Source organism: Rhinatrema bivittatum, chromosome 7 (assembly GCF_901001135.1).
Source record: "Rhinatrema bivittatum chromosome 7, aRhiBiv1.1, whole genome shotgun sequence".
Lineage (NCBI taxonomy): Eukaryota > Metazoa > Chordata > Amphibia > Gymnophiona > Rhinatrematidae > Rhinatrema > Rhinatrema bivittatum.
This window is the reverse complement of record NC_042621.1, coordinates 161792042-161818596: the sequence shown is the minus strand read 5'-3', so window position 1 is coordinate 161818596 and position 26555 is coordinate 161792042. Positions and strand designations below refer to the sequence as shown.

General features: G+C 43.8%; 1 protein-coding gene across 1 annotated transcript in view; it reads left to right on the top strand.

The window, feature by feature from the left end:
* Window positions 1–26555, top strand: part of SH2D4B (SH2 domain containing 4B) — a 195997-nt gene that overhangs the window by 18657 nt on the left and 150785 nt on the right. The window contains exon 4 of the mRNA XM_029610702.1: window positions 3773–3920. Coding sequence (XP_029466562.1) covers window positions 3773–3920 — 148 coding nt within the window. The remainder of the gene's footprint in view (window positions 1–3772; window positions 3921–26555) is intronic.

Below are 26555 nucleotides of genomic sequence, written 5' to 3'. Positions count from 1 at the left end.
GAGATGGACGTCAGGCTGGAAGGCCAAGAGGAGTCTTTTTGGAAATTAGCAGCGCAACAACAACTAATGTGCAACGAGCAGACTCTGCTAGCAGAAAAAATGGAGGACCCGGAGAATCGCATGTGAAGATGCAATCTGAGGATCTGAGATGAACTGGAAACACCAGAATACATGGACTGTGCTTCAGTAATTACAGTGATCTTCCTATCCTTGTTCACAGATGCCTCAAGGACTTTGGACTCAGAGTTGATGCAGCCAAGTGCCATAAAAATAGATCGTGTGCACCTGTCATTGGGTCCCAAGATAGCTACTAGAGCCCGGGGCATAGTTGTCTGCCTGCATGACTATAGTATGAAGGAACAGATAGTAGCTGCCACAAGGAAACACACTGAATGGGTGTGGGAAGGACAGGAAACACACTGAACGGGTGTGGGAAGGACATAAATTCACCGTTTTTAATGACCTGGTGACCTCCACACTTTGAAAGCGATTTGAGCTGAAGGCTGTGACTACAGCACTTCATTCACTACAGATGGACATTTCCGTTTGGTCTTTCTTTTACAGTGGAGGGTGTCACCTACAAAATTAAAACATTACTAGATGCAGAGAAAGCCTTCCAACAAACGAATATACCGATTCATTTTTCATCCCGACAAACAGATGGAGAATCGGTTAAAGTAGATGTGGTGCCGAAATGGCAGCGGGCTGGTAACCGACGCAGACTGGAGTGGCAAACAGCTAATAACCATTCAGTTCCTGTTGATAAAGGCTGAGCTATTTAAAACTGTTTTCGCTGGTTCTAGTGCCTGATTTTGCATTTCTTTTCATGGTACATATTTTACATAACCTGTTGAAGTTCCATTTTATAATTAAGGGGCTAGGAAGGGTGATATCCTTTGAAATAATGTTGAAAGTTAAGGGTAAAAAGAGGTTCACTTTATTGTGATTATACTCTAGGGGGCATAGGGGAATTCTCATTTTGGACAGCATCTCGCTTAGGGTGGACTGCGTCCCAGAATTCCACAGTTGTGGAGATGTGAATGGGGTAATGATTGGGGGGGGGGGAGAGGTGCAAGCTTTATTATTAGTTTTCATTGGATTACTCGATGGTACTGGGATGAGTCCTTATGTTTTAATTTGGGAAATGTCTTGGAGAACAGCTCCTGTAATATATCTGATGTATAAGCTTTGAGATGATAATGCGGGTCTTATCCTTTAATGTTAAGGGCCTAAATAGCAATAGCAAGCGAGGCCTTCTATTATGTGATCTGTGAGACTATAAGATTGATATAGTTTTAGTGCAGGAAACCCATGTGAGTCGAAGGCATGAGCATGTGTTATCCTTTAAGGAGTACCTGCATAACTATCTAGCTGTCAGTACACAAGGAGCGAAGTACGCGGGAGTAGGTATATTTATTTCTCACAACTTCATTTATGAGTACCTCATACATCTGTCAGACCCCTCTACTATTAAAGCTGAAAATGGGGAGGGGGGGGGATTTTTACTATTAATAATACTTCTGCTCCCAATTCAGATCAAGGTATTTCTTGAAACCACTGGGCAAAGTACTTGAACAACATACAGAGGATATGCTAGAATGGGGTGGTGGTTTCAACCTTATCAGGAACCCTAGACTGGATATCTCAGAATAGTAGGAATTTTAGTCCTATAGCCAGGAAGAAGTTGACCTCACTGGTGACTGATTGGGGACTTGTAGATATATGGCGGCAGCGCTATCTTACTTTGCGCTCTTATACCTTTTATTCCACGCCACATAGGACGTACTCTTGAATCGATTACTTTTTATTAGATAAACTGTTACAGAATAGGACTCAAGAGATTGAGTTCGGGGATATAACATGGTCAGATCATTCTCCCATATGGTTAACAGTATGACTTAGAAAAGTAGATTCTGGGCAAAGGGTTTAGCGCTTAAATGATAGCCCATACAAGACAAAGAGATATGTAAAATTCTAACTATGACACTGTGAGAATACTTCCACATGAATGTCTCTAATGATGTTTCAGCAAGCATTCTCTGGGATTGTTCCAAAGTCTTCATGAGAGGGATATTGATAGCACAGGCAATACTCAGTCAGAAAAAAAAAACAACTTTAATTTATGACACCTTAATAGATCAAAAATCAGATTGCTTTCTAATTACAGAATCCTGGCTTACTGATTCTGATACCGTTACAGTGAACTCTTTATGCCCACCAGGATAAATCCTTTTCTGAACCCAGACTAAACTGACACAATGGAGTCCTCTTAGCCATATGCAAATCTTCTCTTTCCCCATGCAAAAGGAACATACCTACAATTCACCCCTATGAAACTAATTACTACTTCTCTGGTAAATCTCTTGATTATCTATTGTCCACCAGGTCTTTTGCACTCAAATCCATCTCCTCTCCTTGAAGCCATAACAACTTTTCCTATCGATTTGACAAAAAATATTATTGCTGGAGACCTTAACATCCACTTTGACTCAGTTACACTCCATGCCTCTGCATCTGCCTTCATTGATCTAGAGGACTGCTGAGGAATAGATGTAAAAGAATAGAAAGAACATGTCCCTCGTATGAAATTGATATTTGGTTTTTCTTCTTTCTTTGCTTGGTAGCACTCTCCATTTTTAATGAGGGCTAGAGAAAAGGTTTTGGATTGATAATCCACAATTATGTTGGTTGTTTTTCTTGGTACTTGTGGAATCCTTATTTCATGTATTTTATTGATGTAAAAATTGATGAAATCCTATTAAAATATTAATTTAAAAAATAATTTAAAAAATGGTGCTTTCCACTGGGGAAGATTCACCGGAGTTCATTAAATATGGTGCAACAACCCCAGCGGACAGCGACAGTTGGTAAAGAAGAACCAAAGCCAATGGGTTGGGCCCCAGTATTGGGCCAGGGTCCAGCTGAGGCCCTGACATCGGGACCCAGCCTCCAGACTGAGCTGCAGGGTTGTGCCTGGGCCAGACCCTTGCCTAGGCTCAGGAATCAGGACCTGGCCTGAGGCCCCAGCATTGGGCCAGGCCAGGATGGGACAGTTGATTTGGTAAGTATGGGGAGGAGGTCGTTGTGAAATTTCCTGGTCCTGGGCCTTTGTTTGGGTCTCAGCCAAGGCTAATATGCCGGCATTGCACTCAGACATAGGCTAAAGCCCCTTCATCAGATCGTGACCTATACCTAGGTGAGGCTCAGGTTTTGTGTGTAGGCCTAGACCAAGGCAACAGAGTTATGTTCAGGCGTAGGACAGCACCCCTTCCTTGGATCTCAGCCCACTCACTAAGCAAGGCCTTGACCTCAGGCTTTGGTCTAGGCCTGACCAGTGACTTAAAAAAAAACCAAAACAGGTTTCAAAACCAAATGAGATTCCAGAATTTCATTGGATTTTAACTCATTCCATTTTGAAAATGATCTGAAATGAAATAGGAAATTTTGTCTCATTTCCTATTTCATTTCTCCCAAATGCCCATCCCTAGCAATGACAATTAAGTATTTGAGTTATATAAGAGATTGTTTCAGTTTTTACCATGTAGAGTTTATATCAGCTTCTGTTCACTTACAGATTCATTTTAGCTTGCAATTTAACCAGGAGTGCCCACACATTTGCACACAACTATAGATAGTTTTCTGGAAGTGGAACCCTCAGATGCAGGTGAATAAGTATTGTACATAATGATAATCCTGAAGCAGAACAATCATCTCATATGAAATTCTTCTGTATAGTACTACATAATATTGAAGTCTATTATTTTCTATTAAGAAAAGAGAAGAAGAAGAAAGACAAAGAGGGGAGGAACAGATCCGTCACCAGGAAGAACTCAGAGCAAAAGAGTTGTACTTGAGCCTCAAGCAAGCTCAGCAGCAAAGCCAACGTGATGAAACTGAGGAGCAAGAATGGCAAGAGCAGTGTGAGTAGCAGAAGGCACAATATGACAAACAGGGTGACATGATGGTTGGGAAATCAATGTTCAAATCAGCTTCTTCTATTGACACTTGTGATTGTCTTCAAGTCACTTTGGGCCTCATTTTCTAAAGTATCACAGGCCTGCGATACTTTAGGTAATGAGGGGCAGGGGCCCGAAATGGGGGGCGGTCCTGCACTAGCCAGCAGCAATTGCACCGCTGCGGTGCGATCGCTGCCTGTTTCGCACCCAATAGCGCCACCATAGAAGGTGTAGCTATTGGGCGCGAACTAGGACGAGAAAAAGCCCTTACCTTTTCGTCATCCGCGGCGTCATCCGACTCCTCCTCTTCCGGGGCTGACTCCGCCCCCATCTTGGTATCGCACGCGATAAGGGACTTTTCGCGTGCAAAACGGCCCTGATCGCATGCAATCCGTCTGGTAAATGATCCCCTTTGTCTCCTGTTGCCTCAGTTACCCATTTAGGGAGTCGATTCACCTATATTGTGGGAAGGAGGCTGAAGTGAATATTAACATAGGCTGGTAAATAAATTGTATTTGCTATTCAAAACTGAAGTAGAGGCTATGAGGAACAGCAAAGAAGACAAACATTGGTACTTAATGAGACAGTGTAATTGCTAACTGTTCATCGCTTTGGGTGATTTTTAATCTGGAAGGTGGTTTATAAATAGCTGTAAATGAATGAATTAATTAATTTTGGCTTAACCTGCTCCAAGCTGTGGGATGCATTTACTGCCTTATTTCCCTGTGCATGAGTATTGTTATCACTTAGTGGACATATGGGAGTAATTTTGTAACATTGTGCCTAAATTAGGCAAGCATGCACATAAATTCTACAAGTTTTCAAAGTGGATTTACACACAGACCACTTTGAAAATTATCCCTGAAAAACTATGTGCACACAGTTTCATCTGTTATTTGGTATGAATAGTTTTCCCAAGATAATTTACATACATACATTATAAAATCAAAATACATGCTCTTAATCCCAATCCTGCTCAGATTCCAGCCCTTTGAACATCACTCCCCATGAATGCATGCATGTAATTTTATGTGCATATAAGATGTGCAATTTTCTAAAAGTCCATTACTGAGGGTAAGCAATACTTTACTTGCAGAAGTCCATTTGAAAATTACCCTCTCTAAGGCCTGGATTTTCTAAGGTTGCAGACCTTAGAAAATCTGGTGGTAACGGGGGGCAGGCCTGCGAAAGCCGGCAGCGATCGCACCTCCGCGGTGCGATCGCTGCCGGCTTTCACACCCAATAGCGCCACCGTAAAAGGTGGTCTATTGGGCGCAAAACTGGCAGCGAAAAGGACTCTTACCTTTTCTCCGTCGGCGACGTCTTCGTGGCGTCCTCCCCTGTGCTGCCCTGACTCCTCCCCTTCCGGTGTGGACACTGCCCAGAACCCGCCCGGATCTAGGTATCGTACGAGAAAAAGGGACTTTTCGCGTGTGATCCCTTTTAAAAATGACCCCCTATGTCACTCTGGTAGCATCAATTCTTTATGGAAAAGGTTGGAAAATGACACTGAGAATTTTCAGGCTGTGATGACAGTGCAATTTAAGGAAAATAAGATATAAATACCTTCTATAGCTACACCATCTCATTTGTTTGCTCTCTGAAACACTTATTCATTCTAGTAACATAGGAATCAATGATGAAAAGAACCTGCACTGAAACATATGCCAAAATAAATGCCTATTACAGTCATGAAACAAAACACAATGTCTTAGCAAGCTGCAGATAATGACTGCTAATATGCAAAGCTAGAATCTGTCCAAAGAATTAATTGACATTTCTTCTTAGCTGCACAAAGGAGGAGTGGTCTAATAGATAAAGTAAGGAGCTGAAAGCTGAGAAAATCAGGGTTCAAATCTCACTGTGCTTTCTGATAGGTTTTGTGACATTGGACAAGTCAATTTTCTCCTGTTGCCTTAAATACCCACTTATTTTTTTTTTTAATTTAAACAGATCCCAATCTGTGAAACCATACATAATTACATAAAACTTAAAATAATCATTTGATTGCATAAAATTAAAATCTAAAATTATAAGCACAATGATAATAAAATAGTACACCCCCCCCCCCCACACACACACTTCAATTTTGGACTACACTTAACCCTTATACATCTGCTTGAATAAAAGTACTTTATGTTGCTTCAAAAAAAAAAAAAAGATATTTCTGAATCTGCCATAATTCTAAAGGCAACACATTCCAAAGCTTTATTCCTACAACTGAAAAGGCTTTTGTTATAATGGTGTTTAAATAGTACTCATGAAAATACAGTACATATAATAACATTTGTGAAGAGGAACACAACATACATGAAAGTGTATATTGCTGAAACTTCCCTGCTTAGAAATAGACTTCTACAATAATAGCTTTTTGAAGCAGTTTAAGTGCTTTAAAATCTACTCTTTGTGATATAGGGAGTCAATGTAATTTTATCATAGAAGATGTTCAATTATCTCTCCATTTTAGACCACAAATGATTCTAACAGCCACATTTTGGACCAAGTGACAAATTTTCAGTAAATAAGCTGGAAGGCCCAAATAAACATCATTTCAGTAGCTAACTGGCTCAGTACCACTGCCTGAACCACACATTTTACATTTTTATAGCTAATATATTCTTAAAATGCCTGATTATTCTTAACTTAGAAAAAGCTACTCTGGCTATCTTGGTATCCTGTGCTTTCAGTGATATTTGTGAATCAATAGAAACTCCTAACTTTCTTGATTCGTTTTTGAGTCTCACGACATAATTGTAAATCTTTATGTCAGGCAAAAAAAAAAAAGTCACAGGAGGCTTACCAATCCATAAAATAGAATTCTTAGCACAGTTGAGAAACAAACCATAAGCAATAGGCCAATCCTGGGTTTATTTAAAGCATTAATAAAATTGTGCTATGAGACGTTTTTTCTGAAATAATTTTTGGAGCTATCCATGTATTTCACTCTTTGCTCATTTTTTTTCCTGCAATTTGCATTTTTTCTTTAGCAAGCTTATTTAATCAGGGCTTCAGGCTGTTACTGGAAGCAAAACAGACAATTTGAATGAGTTAGACTATCATCACTGGTAAGCAGGCAAGAAATAGGCACAAATTAATTGGCCAAAGAGCTGCAATTAGGGATTATGATCCTAAACCTAGCCTCATAGCCAAGTTTATTGGATCTTAATCATTTATTGCAATAATACAAACTCAAGAAATTGGTGTAGAAATGAGGAAGTCCACACAAAGAAATGGCAAATGAATTAATCTAACTCATGGCATTCTGAGGCAGTGTTTTATAGAACCTCTCTAGAAATCACCTCAAAATGCCGGGAGGCTGATTATGATCTTCTATTTTCATTTTATCCTACCCCTGCTAGTGCAGAAGTCCTTAAAAATACTTTTGTTTTTTAAATGACTACTTCTGAGCTTTTATCAGTGATCCCTTTGCATTTTCTTTTACAGGGAATTTAGAGCCAACAATCAATTTATAGGTGATACCTTTTCGTTGGGCTAAATTAATACATCTGTCACTAGCTTTTAAGAGTTATCCTCTCTTCCTCACGTCAGTGAAGAAACAGCACACTTGCACTGAGTTTAAAGAGTTCAGCGTCATCTAGGACGTAAGCTGCCTGCATATGTCATTAAAGGAAAGTGGGAGGAGGAAAAATGCCAGAGATGATGACACATTAAAACTTGGCAATTGAAAGGGCCTATTTGATCATGGGTGAGAAAACCAATGTCCTTATTAAGTCCTTTTCAACTGTAACTTTTAATATCACATCACCTCTGGCATTCTTTCCTCTTCTTCCCTGAGCTTTAGTGACATATGAAGGCAGCCTCAATCCTACTATTGATGACTGTACTATTTTAAACAGTATAAATGGGATGTTTCTTCACTGACCTGATGAAAGGATAACTCTTGAAAGCTAGTCACAGACGCATTGTTAGCCCAATGAAAAGGTGTCACCTAAATGCTTAAGTCCACATATCCAAGAGGACTAACATGGCAGCCGCTGAGGTAGATTTTAAAAACATACGCGTGTGCGTACTTTTGTTCGCGCACCAGGCGCGAACAAAAGTACGCTGGATTTTATAAGATACGCGCTGTTGGGAATGAGAGAGTAAGGTATTCTGACACAATATCTATGACATCATTTATTAATGTGACATCATGGTAATAGACGTTATTTACAGAAAGTTATTTACATGCCACATGATTGCATATGCCATCCAGCACCCTTCGTGTCATCAGCCTTGTATCGAGGAGTCGTCAGGTCAGCAAAGGCGAGAAGGGGGTTTTCAGTGTCCAGCACTCTATACATCTATAGTGGCAATATCTCCTACTCCCGCCGGACACTGGAAAGTCCTGCTCTTTTATACCAAGCCGTAAACAAATGTGCGTGCGAGAGAGAAATGATTGATCACTATCCCCCCATGTTATGTGTCAAAAGTTGCTACTGCCCACTCGGATTCATCCTGTCCTTGGCATGTAGGGGTTGATCAGACCGCCTTATTCCTGACAGGGAGCCAGAAAGCTGAGCTGCACAACCTGTTTAACAAGAACATGTTTATCCTACAGTCCACCCTTGATCAATCATTCTCCAATGCAGGCACCACTGCATACGAAGCCACTGTAGTGGTATATTTACTTTGACGTGCTACTTTATGCACTCGATAGGTAAGATAACAAGTACACACTAGGCACAGGAGGCATACACACATTACAATAAGGATAGGATGAAAAATCCAATTCAGAGTCATTGTAGCAGTAGAGGAACATCCGAAAAACATATCCCACCAAGAATGAGAGGTGTCTTTTATCAATTGTTGTTGTAAATGTAGTAGGCGTTCCTTGGCAAAGTCCGTTCGAAGCACAGCACCAGTCACAGCAATGTTCACATGTCTCAGGGTCTGTTTCAATGAATCTGAGGTATTCAATATCTTTTGCAGTTTAGTCAAATCTAACAATGGTGTTTTAAAGAATGATAAGTCCAACTTTACCCCCAATTGCGCATCAGCGATGTCCATTGGTGGTAAATAATATTGTCGAGAACCAAAAGTAAACCAAGTAACATTATACAGGCATCCTGTAAAAGTCAAATTATATACACATACAGTTTCAGGGAATGGAATTATGAAACCAGTCACATTATCAGGTAATATTAGAAGACTACAGTGTGCCAAAGGTTGCTGCAACGAGCAATCATCGGGTAATGTGGAATACATTAAAGGGCAAGCCAATCCCATTAGTGTAGGGGTACATATTGTATTGTCAATAGTGTGATTATTGGTGGTCCGTATCCAATTGTTAGTATGCAAAACTTGTATTAGCCCACTTCCTCTTTCAGGAAGATAGACTGGGAAAGGAAGTGATGTAAATTTACATACAGTATCTGTTAATGTATTGGAGGCGTTATAAAACGTGATTTGGCCTGTACACCAATTTGTGTCGCATATCGTATACTGTGGCTGTGGCAGCCAGCCTACAGGATATTGGTATGGTACATATGATTGGAACAATTCCTTCCAAATAGGAGAAATACTCATGTATAGTTTGGTTTGTATCATCTCTATCTGTTGTTGTAGATACAAAGCTTGCTTACGGGATTGTGTCCAATTAACAATTGCAGTCAGATTATGTCCCATTTCCCAAGTGGCATTCCACCCTTCTATAACCAAATCATTATTTAAATGCAATGTGTGCGGGGTCGGGAATCCAATTTGCAATAATGTTAGTGATGAGGCCTGTATCCACTCCGGCCGTGGCAATTCTGTTTGTTAATACCTCTATGTCCATAGTATTTAATGCTCCCATTCCTGTACCCAATCCTCCCAATAGTGTATCATACCATGCTCGTTTATATCGTGTAAGTTTGGGTCGATGGGGAAATGTTATGTTAAATTTCAACGCATGTTTTGTAACATATGGTATAAAAGGAATGCATGTCTCGGGGAATCGGACCACCAGCTGGGAATGACTAGTAACTTCTTTTATAGGTAGCATTGTCCAAAAGTACCCAAAGCGGGCCCAATTTGTAATTACAGTAGCATTTTCACATACTAGCACCCAGTCATTAATACTAGTAAGTGTCATATTGAGCAATTGGATTGGGGTGGAATTGCATATCTTCTTCTTCCACATAGCTCGGGTATATTGTAGACAAGGAGCCGAATAGTTACGACACTGTATGGTGGTGTGACTGGCTATAGAAAACTGATCCCCGATGTGATACTTGACGAGTAATCTAGTGATTTTGTCCTGTGTAGTCTTTGCTTTCAGTACTTTTGCAGTTGTGGTGATGTTCCAAACCACACAAGCATCGTATGCTTTACATGTGAAACTATCCTGCGTCCGAGAGGAGGTGCTGTTCTTCCACTTGATAGTCCCCCGTCCGGAGGTTACTTCTACAAGCTGATATAGGGTGTGCACCATACCAATGATGGCAAAGAGGTTGATCGCCATAAACGGGAGGTGCAAGCCAACCTGTAGTGAGAGAACACATCGTTAGTTATTCCCTAGGTTTACATCGGATACTGGGTACCTGTATCCAATGTTCATCTCCTTCTGGTAGTACAGTCAGTACTGCATCTTTGCCAACAGCTAAAATTTCACCTTTCCTAGGTTCTCTATGAGGTGTGAAGATCCATATTTTAGCTCCTGGATGTAGTTTACTTGGATTGGAGGTGCTTCCAAAGGCACCTTGTCCTCAGGGAGTGGAATTGGGAATTCCCCATACCATTTGGTCTGTTACAAAGGGAATAATAATCAATTGTACCATTTTGGTTTGGGCAGGAACGTAAATTTCTTTGTTCGTCAAGTTGTGATACAGTACATATATGGGACCATGGTAGTCAGAATCAATGATTCCCCTCCAATACAGTTATGCCTTGTTTTGCCCAACTAGATCGAATACACAGCCATCTGAAATGTTGCTTAGGGATGCTGCACCCAATTTGTAAATCATACAATAGAGATTCATGGGGAGGTATCACTATAGCGGTGGGATTGGTTACATCATATCCTGCAGCTTCATAACTATTTTGGCGGGGCAATTCGACGTTTCCCGAAGCCGTGGCCCAGCAAATGATATTTCGGATCTGAGTAGAAGCGGGTTCCTGATTATATAACTTCTGGAAAGGAGTCTTTCTGTCCTTTTTTAAAGGTCTACTATTTAGCAGCTGTAGAGCTGTGGACAATACAGATTTCCACCCCTTCATGGTGGCAGATTTTGTAAGAGAGCGTAACATATTTTTTAATAACCCATTCATACGCTCAATAAGGCCGGCAGCTTGTGGATAATATGGAATGTGAAAGATCCATTCAATGTAGTTGTCTCTAGCATATTGCTGCACTAAGTTACCAGTAAAATGAGTCCCTCTATCACTCTGAACTTGTTTTGGTATTCCATAATACCGACTCATTTCATTTAAAAGTTTTAAAGTAGCTTTCTGATTAGCCTCTGGTGCAGGCACAGCCATCATGATTCCACTAAATGTATCTACTGCCATACATAAATATACATCTCCACATTTTCGTAAAGGGCCTATACAATCTATTTGCCAAATAGTGGCAGGACTTAAATCACGATGGATATGCCCCTGCTCAATAGCTTGTGGTGACCTTGGATGTGTCAACTGACAATATTCACATTGTGCGAGTATGTTTTGAAAATCAGGGAGGGATCCTGGTATCCCTCTGGCTTGGGCCCACCTGTGAGTAGCTTCCGCCCCCAAGTGGCCACTTTCTTCATGTGTCCATTTCCATAGCCCCTGCTCGTTTGTGGTTGTGACACTGGCTCGGATTTTTGCGTGTTTATCTGCAATGGAATTGTACAGATTAGATAAAGAAACATCTTTTACACGTGCGTCTACATGGAACACTGTAACATGCTTTTTGTGATACTCAGCCCAGATTTTTTGCCAAATGTCAGCGCCCCATACCAGGCGGTGATGTATCTTCCATTGATCTTTATGCCATTTTGGCATCCACTGAGTCATTCCTTTCATGACTGCCCAACTGTCAGTATAAATGTGGCAATACGTTTCCCCTTTTTGTAAAGCCATCCATATGGCATAAAGTTCCGCAAACTGGCTAGATTTGCCTTTCCCTTCCTCCTGACTTATTTCATTTGTATGGGGATTATACACTACAGCCTTCCATAATTGCTCGGTTCCCTTCATTCTAGCCAAACCATCTGTAAAGCAAGCATGTAACTGCTGTTCTTTGGGTAATTGGTCGAATGGTACCCCGGTAGTAACCGGAGAAGGAGGAATATCCAATGCTTCTATCTGTTCTTTTTCTTGATTAATATCGGAGCGACCTTGGAGGGAACTTTCTTTCTACCCCCCCCGCACCTTCCCTTCCCTTCCCCAACCTAACCCACCCCCCCGGCCCTATCTAGACTCCCCCCTACATTTATCGGAGAAGTTACTACCGCCTCCGGGCAGTAGTAACTTACTTGCGCCGGCGCGGCAGGCCCCGACACAGGCCGCTATGTCGGGGCACTCGGACACGCCCCCGGACCACCCACATGCCCCCCAGACACCCCCCCGATCCCTAACCGCGCCCCCTGGCCACGCCCCCGAACGCCCCTTTTTGCAAGCCCCGGGACTTACACGCGTCCTGGGGCTTGCGTGCAGGGGGGGTTTGGGGTAGGTTTTTGGGGGGTACGCGTGTATCTTACACGCGTACCCCTTTGAAAATCTACCCCATAATTCTTTGCTTTTAAAGGGAAAAAGGGATCCAGTTTAGAAGGCAGGGCACACTTTAAGATACAAGTGAACAACCGTGTGTTTCAACTCCAATAAAATTGTGGTTATGCAAGATCAAAAAGTTAGTGCTGTGACCTTGGGTAATAACAAAGATTTCTGAGAGTGCATGAAGACATTCTATGTGCATTAACAAAACTCCCAACAGATTACAAAACATTATAGCAGTACAATAGTCCTTACCTTGAAAATTAACAATAGACTAAAAAAGAAACTACATCATGAAAAAAGTTTTCATTATATGATGATGACCATCCTCTATTGTGGGTTAGACTGTTTCTGTTTTGCTTTAGATCACTGTCGGTCCATCTTTTCCAAGCTCTGCCTGGATCTGTTTTTCCTATTGCATGGAACAGAAGAGCTTCGTGTGGAAATTTTCATGTTCCATTTTTTCTGTGTGTTTTATTTTCTTATTTATTTTAGTTGATTTTAAAGCACCTTGTCTTATATGTACATGCTTAATCCTATCTTGTTTATTACATTCTTTAACAGATCTTCACAATTTTTGCTTCCTAAATTCTACTAACATCTTTATTGTGCATAATCCTTGTTTTGAATCCACAGAAAAGTGTTGATGCTGCCATAACATTATACGATGTAAGCTGTATTTCTTTTCCAGTTGTATAATTTTCCTCTTAAAGGAAGATGTTTAAAGCTCCCCTAGCCTGTTGTTTCTTAGAAATTAGACCATTCATTACAAACTAAATTTCTATTGTGGGTGCACAACAGTGCATTAATCCACACTGGCACCTGGATGACATCATTTGAGATAAATTCTACAATAAATTCTCTATGGAGTTATTTAAATGTAGGGTTATCTGTGCCCAGCAAATGTTTGTGTTCATTCTTGATTTCTCAGTGACTCAAAGGAAAAGCTTTCTGCTCAGTTTTTTTTTTTTTACAGCCTAGTCAAAAGAAGGAAGTAGAGGTTTTTTTTTCCTCTATCTTGAAAAAGCAGAATGGCACAATTCAAAGGCTCTTCCGATAATTAATGCTTTAACTTTTTCACATAGGCTACAGGCTTTGTGATGCATAAAAACCCCTCTGTGCACTTCACCTATGTAACTTGTTTTAATCATTTACTGCACTCGGTATTGTCTTACTACTGAAAGGTTTAAAGACTTCTTCGGAGCTTCAGATTTCCACTAGTGGTGTGCAGGCAATGTGCCAACATTTGTATGGGTCCCAAAACTCCATTGCTTTACATGCAGCCTCCACAGCTGCCTGTGGATTGCCCAAACATTCCCACAGCAATTTTAAATATCTTTTAGTCACATGCACCTGTATGCATGTTTAGCATCTTGATAAATAAAATAAAATACTAATCTGAAAGAGGTAGGTTGATAGAACTGAAGAAACAAGTTCATTATTCATTTGAATAAATGTACACCTCAGGCTTTGTCACTGTAATTGCTGTTTCATAATGCAGAACTGTTGGTCCACACTACAGATCCAGTAGGTCTACTTTACCCACATATACCTGTTATGGATTACAATCACATACGAGTTCTATTACCACCATAGGATCTCTTCACTCATCTCTGGAGTGCGTTCAGCTCCAATTCTGGAAGACAGAAGAGAAAGCAACATTTGCACCTGATAAGATGAGATTGCAAACAATGTACTCTCTAATTATTGACTGGCTATGTGTGCAAAAAAATTCTTTCATGCAACTTTTTATAAGTTGAGCTAAAATTTGTGTGCTATAAGCCACATGTGCCCAAGCAAGAATAGTACAAAAAATGTCTTCTTTGGCAGCTGACAGGGCATTTTCTGATTTTCAGTTGCTGGGAGAGGAGCGTGTATGCACACTGTTCTGCTGTGTGCATGGGGTCCCGAGTCTTTGCATGCACGCACAGATGCATATCTTAGAGGGAACAGTGATTGCAACACAAGGTTCATAAGAACTATGGACAAACTGGCGATGCCTAAACTGCCTTTGTACAAGTGTTGGCTTCTGCAGAGTGAATCTTCAGAAATGGGGTTATGTTGACCAGATCCAAGAAACAACATTTATGGTGAAGAGAAGATAAAGTCTCACCTACTCTAGTAATGTTCTTTAGAAGAAATCCATTCAGTTGAAGATTTATAAAAATCCATTACTAACTATTCCATCCTGTGCCCACAGATAATCATTAGGGATGTGCAGCCAAAAAGGTTTTGTTGCATTCGTGATACGTATTCGTGGGGGGGTCAATTCCGTTTCATGCGGAAGTATGGAGAATTCCATAAGTTGTCAATCTGTCAATACGTTACTATGGCGAGTTAAATTCCTGTCCCAGCTAAAATTAAAATTAACTACAACCCCCCACCCTCCTGACCCCCCCCCCAGACTTACCAAAACTCCCTGGTGGTCCAGCAGCGAGTCCAGAAGCCATCCCTGCATTCTCACACCCACATTAGTCGGTTTCATCATGCCGATAGGCTGTGTCACAGGGGCTACCGGTGCCATTGGTCAGTCCCTGTCACATGGTCACTGGCGCCATCTTGTGCTCCTACCATGTGACAGGGGCTGACCAATGGCACCAGTAGCCCCTGTGACATAGTATGGGCAAAGGCTATCGGCGCCATTTTGAGTCCTGGCATTGGACGGCAGGTCGCTCCGGGATCCCCGTTGGACCCACAGGGACTTTTGGCCAGCTTGGGGGGGCCTCCTGACCCCCACAAGACTTGCCAAAAGTCCAGCGGGGGTCCGGGAGCGACCTCTTGCACGCCGGCCGTCAGATGCCAATACTCAAAATGGCGCCGATCGCCTTTGCCCTCACTATGTCACACCCTTTCCTGTGACTCACAGTGACTCACAGGAAAGGGTCAGACAGGTCGGCATGGATACCGGAATGCAGCGTATCCGCGCTGAAATTTTGTGACATGCACTGAATGCAGCCAATCACGCTGTCATTCAGTGCTCTCTGTCGATTTTACTGATGAGCCAGCACTATATAAACATCAGCACGAGGAGCCACACACTTATTTCCAGTGATGCTGTGGGGAGGTGGGCTGGGTGTAAGAGAAGGCTGCACTGAGAGATAGGCTAGTTAAGCTAGTTAAGGAAAGAAAAAGCTAATTATTCTTTGTTTTGCTGCAGTGCCAGGGCCAGCTAGTCCTGTTTCTTTCAAGGTGTTTATTTTGGTGATCTCTGACTGAGAAGAGAAGCTGTGCTAGGTCAGCTAGCACTGACCACCATTTAGGGTGTTGGGCTGGCTTAGAGAGATATATTATTTTCAATTTCATCCATTTTTCTGGAGTGACAAAAATTCCAGCTTTTTTAAACTGATTTTTTTAAATTCAAATCACTTAGTCTCTCTGTGCACTGGGCTTCACTGGGCAGTTTAACAGACTAAACCTAAATATTGGGTGGGTATGTGCAGTCAGGTGCCCAGGGAGTCTGCCTCTTTTGTGCTTAGAAGCAAGCAGCGTCTGTGTGCACACCACACATATTAGTGCACAGCCAGGCACCGTGATGGTGGGCAGTGGGCAGTTTTAACAGACTGAACCTTATTATTGAGTGGGTCTGTGCAGTCAAGTGCCCAGGGAGTATGCCTCTTTTGTGCTTACAAGCAAGCAGCATCTGTGTGCACACCACACATCAGTGCACAGCCAGGCACCGTGGCAGTGGGTATTTTTAACAGACTGAGCTTTATTATTGAGTGGGTCTGTGCAGTCAGGTGCCCAGGGAGTGTGCCTCTTTTGTGCTTACAAGCAAGCAGCATCTCTGTGTACACACCACACACATTAGTGCACAGCCAGGCCCCGTGATAGTGGACAGTGGGTATTTTTAACAGACTGAGCTTTATTATGGAGTGGGTCTGTGCAGTCAGGTGCCCAGGGAGTGTGTCTCTTTTGTGCTTACAAGCAGGAAGGGTCTGTGTGCACACCACACGTATTAGTGCACAGCCAGGCACCGAGATAGTGGGCAGTGGGCAGTTTTAACAGACTGAACCTTATTATTGCGTGGGTCTGTGCAGTCAAGTGCCCATGGAGTGTGCCTCTTTTATGCTTATAAGCAAGCAGCGTCTCTGTGTACACACCACACACATTAGTGCACAGCCAGGCACCGTGATAGTGGACAGTGGGTATTTTTAACAGACTGAGCTTTATTATTGAGTGGGTCTGTGCAGTCAAGTGCCCAGGGAGTGTGCCTCTTTTGTGCTTACAAGCAAGCAGCTTCTCTGTGTATACACCACACACATTAGTGCACAGCCAGACACCGTGACAGTGGGCAGTGGTACTACTCAGTGACATTAAATCCATAATGTTAGGGAAAGAGAGATGTAGTCGAGTGATTGGGACTGGTAGAGGAGGCACCTCAAAAGACACTAGTGCAATACCACCAGTACAGCTAAAAATGCACCTGTCGCAATCTAAACTCTTTGTAGGGGCTGGCAGTTCCATGCCGAAGAAAATGAAATTTGACCATGATGCATCGCCATCGCCACCACATGTTTCTGGCCCTGTAGTTTTGGAAGTGAGGGAAGGAGAGGCAGAGTCATGCCAGACAAAATGTAGACACCCAAAAGCAGCAGGGGGACAGAAGTCTCAACTAACACTTAGCATTGACAAGGTAGCGCAGTCACTGTTTGCTTCTGATTCAGATGAAGAATCTTCTTGTGTGGGATTCTCATCAGAAAAGGAAGAAGTAATAGCTGACGAATATTCGGTAGGATCAGTTAGTCCTGTCTTAGCCTCCACAAATGTGCAGCAGGGGAGAGATGAAAGTGATAAGGAAGAGGAGGAAGAGCAGTCAGCACAGGCACAGAGGGTGACTGAGACCCCCCTGGCATTGCTTCCTAGGGTGCACCCATTACCTCAGCTCCAGTGCCAGCATCCACCCCCAAGGCTTTAGAGAGGGGAGGATCACGAAAGACAGGCAAGCAAATGGGACATCTTTCTAATTTTGGCATGAACCATCATATGAAGAGGCAACACCCAACAAGATTACTGCCATCTGGGGATGGTGGCAGTACCAGTCGGGGGATCCCTTCTAACCAGTGTGCAGTGGTAGGAAAGCAGCAGAGTCAGCCCACGCCCTCATCCCCTTCTAGCAGTCAGGTGGCATGCCAGCAACCCCCTTACATGTGGCAGAAGCGACAACCCACCATGGAGGAAATAGATGGAGTGCGGTAACGCTATCCCGGGGTAGGAGGCAGGCAGCCTCAAAAGTTGTAACCAGGACCATTGGGGAAATGATTGCCCTTGTTGACCAGCCCTTGCAGTTAGTGGAGAATGTGGGTTTCAAGCATTTTCTGAAGGTTGTACTTCCAAATTACAAAATCCACTCCAGAACCACATTTAGTAGAAAGGTCATCCTCAGCCTATACAAGCAGTGTCGCAGTCGCATGCAAGTGCTGCTAGCTAAGGCAGAGGGAAGAGTGCATTTCACCTGCGATATCTGGATGGCCATGAATGCTGCACACTCTTACCTCTCTCTGGCAGCACACTGTGCAGGAACATAGCAGCACACTTCCACAGAAGTGTCAAGGCAGGGCAGGTTCTCTGACAAAAGCAGACTGATTTGGATATGCCTCACAAGCATCTCATTCAAGACATTGCCACCCAGTGGAATTCCACCTTTATGATGCTGGAGAGGTTACTGGAGCTGCAGACACCCCTTCATGAACTTTCTGGTACAATGGACATAGGTGTGCAGAATCCCCTAGGGCATCATGATTGGTTAGTCATGAGTCAGCTGGTAAAAATCCTGCAGCACTTCAAGGATGTCACGGAGGAGCTGAGTTCCAGAAGTGCCACCTTGGCTGACATCATCCCTATAGTTAATTTCCTGGATGAATATTTGGAGGCCTTTAAACGGTAAGAGGGAATGACAGTTGAGGTGCTGCAGTGTCTGGACGTTTTGCAGCAGCAGGTGAAAGACAGATTAAGGCCTTTAACAGATGACCGCACATACAAGCTCGCCTCAGTCTGTGATCCCCGTGTGAAAGGGAAACTCACCCTACAGTCCAATTGTCTGTTATTTGTGAAGGAGCTGCTGTTAGCAAAAGTCTGTGAACAGGAGCGCCATAGGCAGAGACAGATTAGGCTTGAAGCAGAGGTGGAAACAGCAGGCACTTCAGAGAGTTGTACTGCTAGCCCAAGCAGGAGCAGCACTGTGTCAGCAACAGATAGTACCTCCTCCTCCATGTCAGAACGCCAAAGGCATGTTGCCCATAAAGATTCATCAATTGTGCAACGGGCGAGAGAGAAAGCAGCTGGCATGAGTGACTCTCAGGCTGCCCAAGCAAAGGAGACATCAGTACAGCTGTCAGTGACACGGTATCTCTCAGTCGATAGAGAACATGCAGACAGATCCGCTGGCATATTGGGCACACAGGTCCACTGTCTGGCCACACCTAGCCAAAGTGGCTCAGTGATATCTGTCATGTCCACTAACCAGTGTGCCCAGTGAACGTGTCTTTTCAATGACAGGGGATATCATGAGCCCTCACCGCTCAAGGCTGGCACCAGAGTTGATGGAAATGCAAGTGTTTTTGAAAGTAAACCTGCCTTTGCTTGGGTTTCCAAATTTTCCCTGTGAATGGCAAGATGAATAAAAGCAATTCAAAGCCTTGCAGCAGCTCCAACTGCCTCCTATGCTCCAGATAATATAAGCACTGCACCACATGTACCTGACCTCAAACGCTGTGCCTGACCGTCCACTGCCCAGGCCGTACGTCCCTAGAAGGGCCTGACCTCAAATGCTGGGCCTGACGTGAACTGTCCAGGCCTTATGTTCCTACAAGTGATTGACCTCGATTGCTGTGCCTGTCCGTCCAGGCCTTATGTTCCTACAAGTGTTTGACCTCGATTGCTCTGCCTGTCCATCCAGGCCTTATGTTCCTATAAGTGTTTGACCTTGACTGCTGTGCCTGTCCATCCAGGCCTTATGTTCCTACAAGTGATTGACCTCGATTGCTGTGCCTGTCCGTCCAGGACTTATGTTCCTACAAGTGTTTGACCTTGATTGCTGTGCCTGTCCATCCAGGCCTTATGTTCCTACAAGTTATTGACCTCGATTGCTGTGCCTGTCCATCCAGACCTTATGTCCCTAGGTGGGATTGACTTCTGTCCTCGACTGCTTTGCCTGTCCATCCAGGCCTTATGTTCCTACAAGTGATTGACCTCGATTGCTGTGCCTGTCCATCCAGGCCGTATGTTCCTATAAGTGTTTGACCTCGATTGCTCTGCCTGTCCATCCAGGCCTTATGTTCCTACAAGTGTTTGACCTCGATTGCCCTGCCTGTCCATCCAGGCCTTATGTTCCTACAAGTGTTTGACCTTGATTGCTCTGCCTATCCATCCAGGCCTTATGTTCTTACAAGTGATTGACCTCGATTGCTGTGCCTGTCCATCCAGGCCTTGTGTTTCTACAAGTGATTGACCTCGATTGCTGTGCCTGTCCATCCAGGCCTTATGTTCCTATAAGTGTTTGACCTCAATTGCTCTGCCTGTCCATCAAGGCCTTATGTTCCTACAAGTGATTGACCTGGATTGATGTGCCTGTCCATCCAGGCCTTATGTTCCTACAAGTGTTTGACCTCGATTGCTGTGCCTGTCAGTCCAGGCCTTATGTCCCTAGGTGGGATTGACTTCTGTCCTCGACTGCTTTGCCTGTCAGTCCAGGCCTTATGTTCCTACAAGTGTTTGACCTCGATTGCTGTGCCTGTCCATCCAGGCCTTATGTTCCTACAAGTGATTGACCTCGATTGCTGTGCCTGTCCGTCTAGGCCTTATGTTCCTACAAGTGTTTGACCTTGATTGCTCTGCCTGTCAGTCCAGGCCTTATGTCACTAGGTAGGATTGACTTCTGTCCTCGACTGCTTTGCCTGTCAGTCCAGTCCTTATGTTCCTACAAGTGTTTGACCTTGATTGCTGTGCCTGTCCATCCAGGCCTTATGTTCCTACAAGTGTTTGACCTCGATTGCTGTGCCTGTCCATCCAGGCCTTATGTTCGTACAAGTGTTTGACCTTGATTGCTGTGCCTGTCCATCCAGGCCTTATGTTCCTACAAGTGTTTGACCTCGATTGCTCTGCCTGTCCATCCAGGCCTTATGTTCCTACAAGTGATTGACCTCGATTGCTCTGCCTGTCCATCCAGGCCTTATGTTCCTACAAGTGTTTGACCTCGATTGCTGTGCCTATCCATCCAGGCCTTATGTTCCTACAAGTGATTCACCTCGATTGCTCTGCCTGTCCGTCCAGGCCTTATGTTCCTACAAGTGTTTCACATCTGTCCTGGAATGCTGTGCTTGTTTGTCCAGGCCTTATGTCCAGTCCTAACAGCTGAACCCTCGTTGCAAAGGGAAACCTCAGTCTCTGGCAATTAAAACTAGTAATCCTTCACAGCATGGATCCTTAAATAAAACAAAGTTTTCTTTAGTTTCAGGGCAGAGAAGAGAACTTCCTTCGTCTTGCTTATGAAGTCATGATCTGTTTGCAAATGATTAAATCCGAACAATTTGTACCATTATACACGCTAGTGGGCAATCCATTCCAAGGAAGCCTTTTCCTGCTCCTAGGAAAGGGAACACTCCCCGGTGTTGCAGCCTATCTCTTAGGATCTGTTGACCCATGTTTAACCGCTGTTCACATGGCACCCTGTTCCCTGTCGCCACGCTTTGAAGGCTCATGCTCCACTCTAGGGGCCAACCCGTTCCAAGGAAGTCTTTTCCTGCTCTTAGGAAAGGGAACTCTCCACGGTGTTGCAGCCTATCTCTTAGGACCTGTTGACCCATGTTGAACTGCCGTTTAGGGGCGAACAAATTCTAGGGAGACCTTTCCTGCTCATAGGAAAGGGAACTCTCCCCGGGTATAGTCAGCCTGTATCTATCTACCCTCTGACCCATGTTGAACCGCTGTTTGTTTACATGGTAACCTCCTCCACCTTGGCATTGACAATTATCATATGTATATTCAAGTTTCATATCACCAAAATGCCAGGAAGAGTGCAGATGATAGCACATATCAAATCTTGATTCTTCTAATGTATAATTCATCTGTATGTACTCTTTTCTATCTGTGTTGCTAGGTGCCAAGCACACTTTATTAGTACTTCTTCTTAGCTTCGTAATAGTAAAGTTCTTCAAAGCCTCTGTTTCTACTAAAACAACAGCTGGCATTTGGGATTTTACTTCACTTGATGAAGACCTTTTTATTAGTGTTTTACCTCCGGTCGTTTCTTCCATTTTGAAATCGGCCTCTTTCTATGCCAAGCAGTACTCTGACTGCTTTCCAGCCTACCTGTCTTTTGTCAAGGATATTCTCACACTACAGTCCCTCGGGGTCCCGTGTGTAGCCTGCCTGTATATACCTTCTGTCCCATGTTGAACCGCTGTTCCATTTTGAAATCAGCCTCTTTCTTTGCCAAGCAGTACTCTGACTGCTTTCCAGCCTACCTGTCTTTTGTCAAGGATATTCTCACACTACAGTCCCTCGGGGTCCTGTGTGTAGCCTGCCTGTATCTACCCTCTGTCCCATGTTGAACCGCTGTTTAGGGGCGAACCCATTCTAGGGAGCCCTTTCCTGTTCATAGGAAAGGGAACTCTCCCTGGAGCTCTTGTTTGAATATTTGATACTACCACCAAAATCGGCACCCGCAGATGCTTCACTCCACCCAGGCATATTTCATCATGTTTTAGGTCCTAGCACTCGTGTTAGACTCCCTGGTCCCTGTTTCAAGACGGGTCGGGTGCACAGTATGCACAGTTGACAGTCCCACCACATGCTGAGCCTCGTTATGTCTTGCCTCCTTGTCTTTCCCTTCTCAAACCACAGGAAACTGACTACCTTGGCTCTGCCAGCCCGTCTTGCCCCTATCAACTTTCTGCCACTCTGCCTTGCTGCCAATCTTCAGATGACTCACTCAACTCCTTGTGGTGTTATTGCCACTATCATGGTTCCTCAGTGTGTTGGTGCTAGTCTTTCTGCTTGCTATGTTCCCCCTTCATTGTGCTGTAGGATGTCAATGCCACTTGTTTTGCCGCTTTGCCTGTTGTGCTGCCTTCGAGGCTTCATGCATCTGTTATAGGTGCTCTCAATTGAAGCTGTGGTGTGTTGTTGACACTCTCGCTGCACTCTTGCCACTTCTGGTACCCCTTTGCACCTTTACAGTGCCTTAGGCTATTCATGCCACTTTGGTGGCACTTTGCCACAGTCTAAGTACCTTGGAGCTCTTTTGTTGTTGTGATGATTGCTCCCCAGAAGTTTCATCAAAATTGATAATAAAACCCCAATTCTGCAGCCAAAAATAGGCTGGAAATCCTTCCTCCATTGACTTTAATGGGAACTGGAAAACAAATTCACATATCAATGTATCGGGGCGCCTTACGTCCGAATGCAACGAAAATGACCTCCGACGAATACGTATCATGAATGCAACGAAAATGTTTTGGCTCCACATCCCTAATATGCATTTCCATGCTTCAATTCTTCATCTATTAGCTTGAAATTCATACTACAGTAATAGCTCTGGTGGTAGTTTTGAATCATATGAACATCCATTCATCAATGGGATTTCTACTGAGACTACTATGTGATTTTCACAGGAGACATAAAATAGTTTCCCATCTTTTTCTGTTTCTAAATATTCCTCTCTTTGGATTCTCCATATCTTTCTGCCCTTGGTTCTGAACTGCTCAGCCTGCCTAGTTGTCTGCTACTTGTCCCTTCCTTAACTATCGGGCCGATTCAGTAAAGTCCGCGGGAGTCGCCTGTGCACGCAATACAGTATTTAAATGAGGCCTGGCGGTAGAAACGGGCAAAAGGAGGCAGTAGGGACACTAGCGCATCCTTAGCTTCTCCTTTTTGACAGGAGCGACGTCTGTCAGTGGGTTTGACAGCCGAAGCACAATTTTGCCGGCGTCAATTCTCGAGCCCGCTGACAGCCACTGGCTCGGAAACCGGAAGCGGGCAAAATTGAGCGTCCGGTTTTCGACCTGACAGCCGCCGGCCGACTTCAAATTTTTTTTTTTTACTTTTTTTACTCTTCAGGACCTCTGACTTAATATCACCATGATATTAAGTCAGAGGGTGCACAGAAAAACAGTTTTTACTGCTTTTCTGTGCACTTTCCCGGTGCCGGAAGAAATTAGCAGCTACCTTTGGGTAGGCGCTAATTTCTGAAAGTAAAATGTGTGGCTTGGCTGCACATTTTACTTTCTGTATCGCGCAGGAATACCTAATAGGGCCTTCAACATGCATGTTGAGGGCGCTATTAGATTCGGTGGGTTGGACGCGCTTTTTCCGCCCCTTACTGAATAAGGGGTAAAGGAAAATGCGCGTCAGCCCCTATGACATAGTGAGGGCAAAGGTAGCGCCAGCACCATTTTGAATACTGGCAATACGGCTGGAGTGCAGGAGGTCGCTCCCGGACCCCCGCTGGACTTTTGGCAAGTCTTGTGGGGGTCAGGAGGCCCCACAAGCTGGCCAAAAGTCCCTGGGGGTTCAGCAGGGGCCCGTGAGCGATCTCCTGCATGCGGGCCGTATTGCCAATATTCAAAATGGCACCAGCGCTACCTTTGCTTTGTCACATGGTAAGGGCAAAGGGCCATCGGCGCCATTTTTTTTTAGCGCAGCTGATAGCGTGGGAACGGGAGATCACTCCCCGCGGCCCCCCTGGACCACAAGGTATGTGTAAAAAGTTTTTTTGGGGGGGTCGGGAGAGTGGGGGGAAGCTAAGGGGGTAATTTTAAAGGGTCGGGGTGGGGATTTTTTATCGGCGCGGGCCTCAGTAAAAAAAATTAGTGATGTGAATTGGAATTGGAACGATTCCAATTAACATCTCGTAACGATCAGATTCCCCCCCCCCCCCCAGCCGAACCCGATCGTTAAAACGATCGGGCACACGATTCACATCCCTATTATTTTCTATCTTTTTTGGGAAATCTCCAAGGGGGGTTATTATTGCATGTCATAAACCTCTATCTCATGTGAAAAGGCCCTTTTCATGTGCAATAGCATGCAATTTAGATTGGGGCGGAGTCGTGGGGGGAGGGGCAGAGTCGGCGGTGGCTTCACTGCCGGCGATAATGTTACTAATGTTATCGTCGGCAGTAGCGCGCCGAATAGCACCACCTTTCACAATGGCACTATTTGATGCAAAAGCCGGCAGCCGGCACACTGCGGCCGCCAAAATCATACTGCCATGGTGCGAAGGCTGCAGGCTTTTGCAGGCCCACCCCCCTTCACCCCCCGCCCCCGTTTTCACAGGATTCATCATTCTGAGAAGACTGATGAATCCAGGCCCAAGTTTGCTATCTGTAGGGATCTCCATTTTCAGTTTTGATTAATTTTCCCCATGAATTTACCATTGTTTATTATAACCAAAGAAAAAAGAAAGGGCAAATTATTGGTTATAATTAACACTAATAAATTCCCAGGGATAATAAAATAAAAACTGAAAATGAAGGTCCCTAAGTATCTGCTAATATTAGTTTAAATCTTTTCATTATTGCTTATCTTGGACTCATTCTTCTGTCTGTCATACCCTTTCCATTGTGATTCCACAAGACCAAATCCTTGATGCTCTGTTTCTTCTGTTTACCCGTCTCTTTTGATACCCTGATGATATTAAGTGCTTTCTTTCTTTTCTTGCTCATCCTTTTTGGCTTATCTGTCTTTTATATTCATTTGGATGACTTCTCATTTCCATAAAAGGAATCATCTTTCTAATATAAAAAGTTACAATATTTTATGAAATCTGTAATCTCTCTAATGCAAAATGAATTTTATTTTTTTATCCTTCCTGACTCTTGTAAATCTGTATACCAGACTCGATAGGAATTTTTTTTTCAAGAATATTGTAAAATGGATTATTTCAGGTACAAAAAAAATAGATAATCAGTATTGCATAAGACTTAAGAGGTGATTTTCAAAGTCCTGGTCAGCTTGCAGGTCATATCCAAGAATATGCATTCTAATGTTCAAACAAAAATTCCCTTTGGATTTTCTCTTTAAGAACTCAGGGCAAGCAGTGAATTTGAGTACCTCTGCGTCTGCATACTTTGTACCTGCTTACAAGCACATGTGTTAAAATGCATGTGAGGATTTCAAAATTATATCCCAGTGTGTACTTTACTTTCCTCACTCTGCCCATACCTCTTATCACCACATATAAAAGTATCATCACTATCATAAAATGTGTGCACTTTTAGTAACTCTTAGATTATGCAGTTTTCAAAATGCTGTCTTATGTGGGAAAACATATAGGGGTAGATTTTCAAAGGGTTCCGCACATAAGATATGCGCGTAACCCCCTAAAACCTACCCCTGTGCATGCCGAGCCTATTTTGCATAGGCTCAGTGGCGAGCGCAAGCCCCGGGACGCGCGTATGTCCTGGGGCTTTGAAAATGGGCAGTCTGGGGGCGGGGCCATGGGCGAGGCCGTGGTCAGGGGGCGTGGCGGTGATCCGGGGGCGTGGCCGAGTGCCCCGATGCACCGGCAGCGAGTCGGTGCACGCAAGTTAAGCCTGCCAGAGGTGATTTCAGAGGGAGGGAACGGGAAAAGCCATCGGGCCTCCGCTAGGGTTCGGTGTGCACCCCCTTGTGCGCGCCAATCCTGGATTTTATAACATGCACGCGGCAGTGCGCTCATGTTATAAAATTGGGTGTACATTTGTGCGCACTGGGTAGCACGCACAAACGTACCCCGCGCGGGCAAAATTTAAAATCGGCCCCATATTGTGTTTATCCGCAGAAAAAGCTTTGAAAATTGTCCTCTAAATGCTTTTGATTGCTAAATCCACTGATATAATCAAAGTACTGTGAACTTTGGATTGTGCGTGTTAAAAATGAGCTTGCTTTCAGAATAACCAAAATACATAAATTAACATTAAACTTACACCCCATGAACAGTCA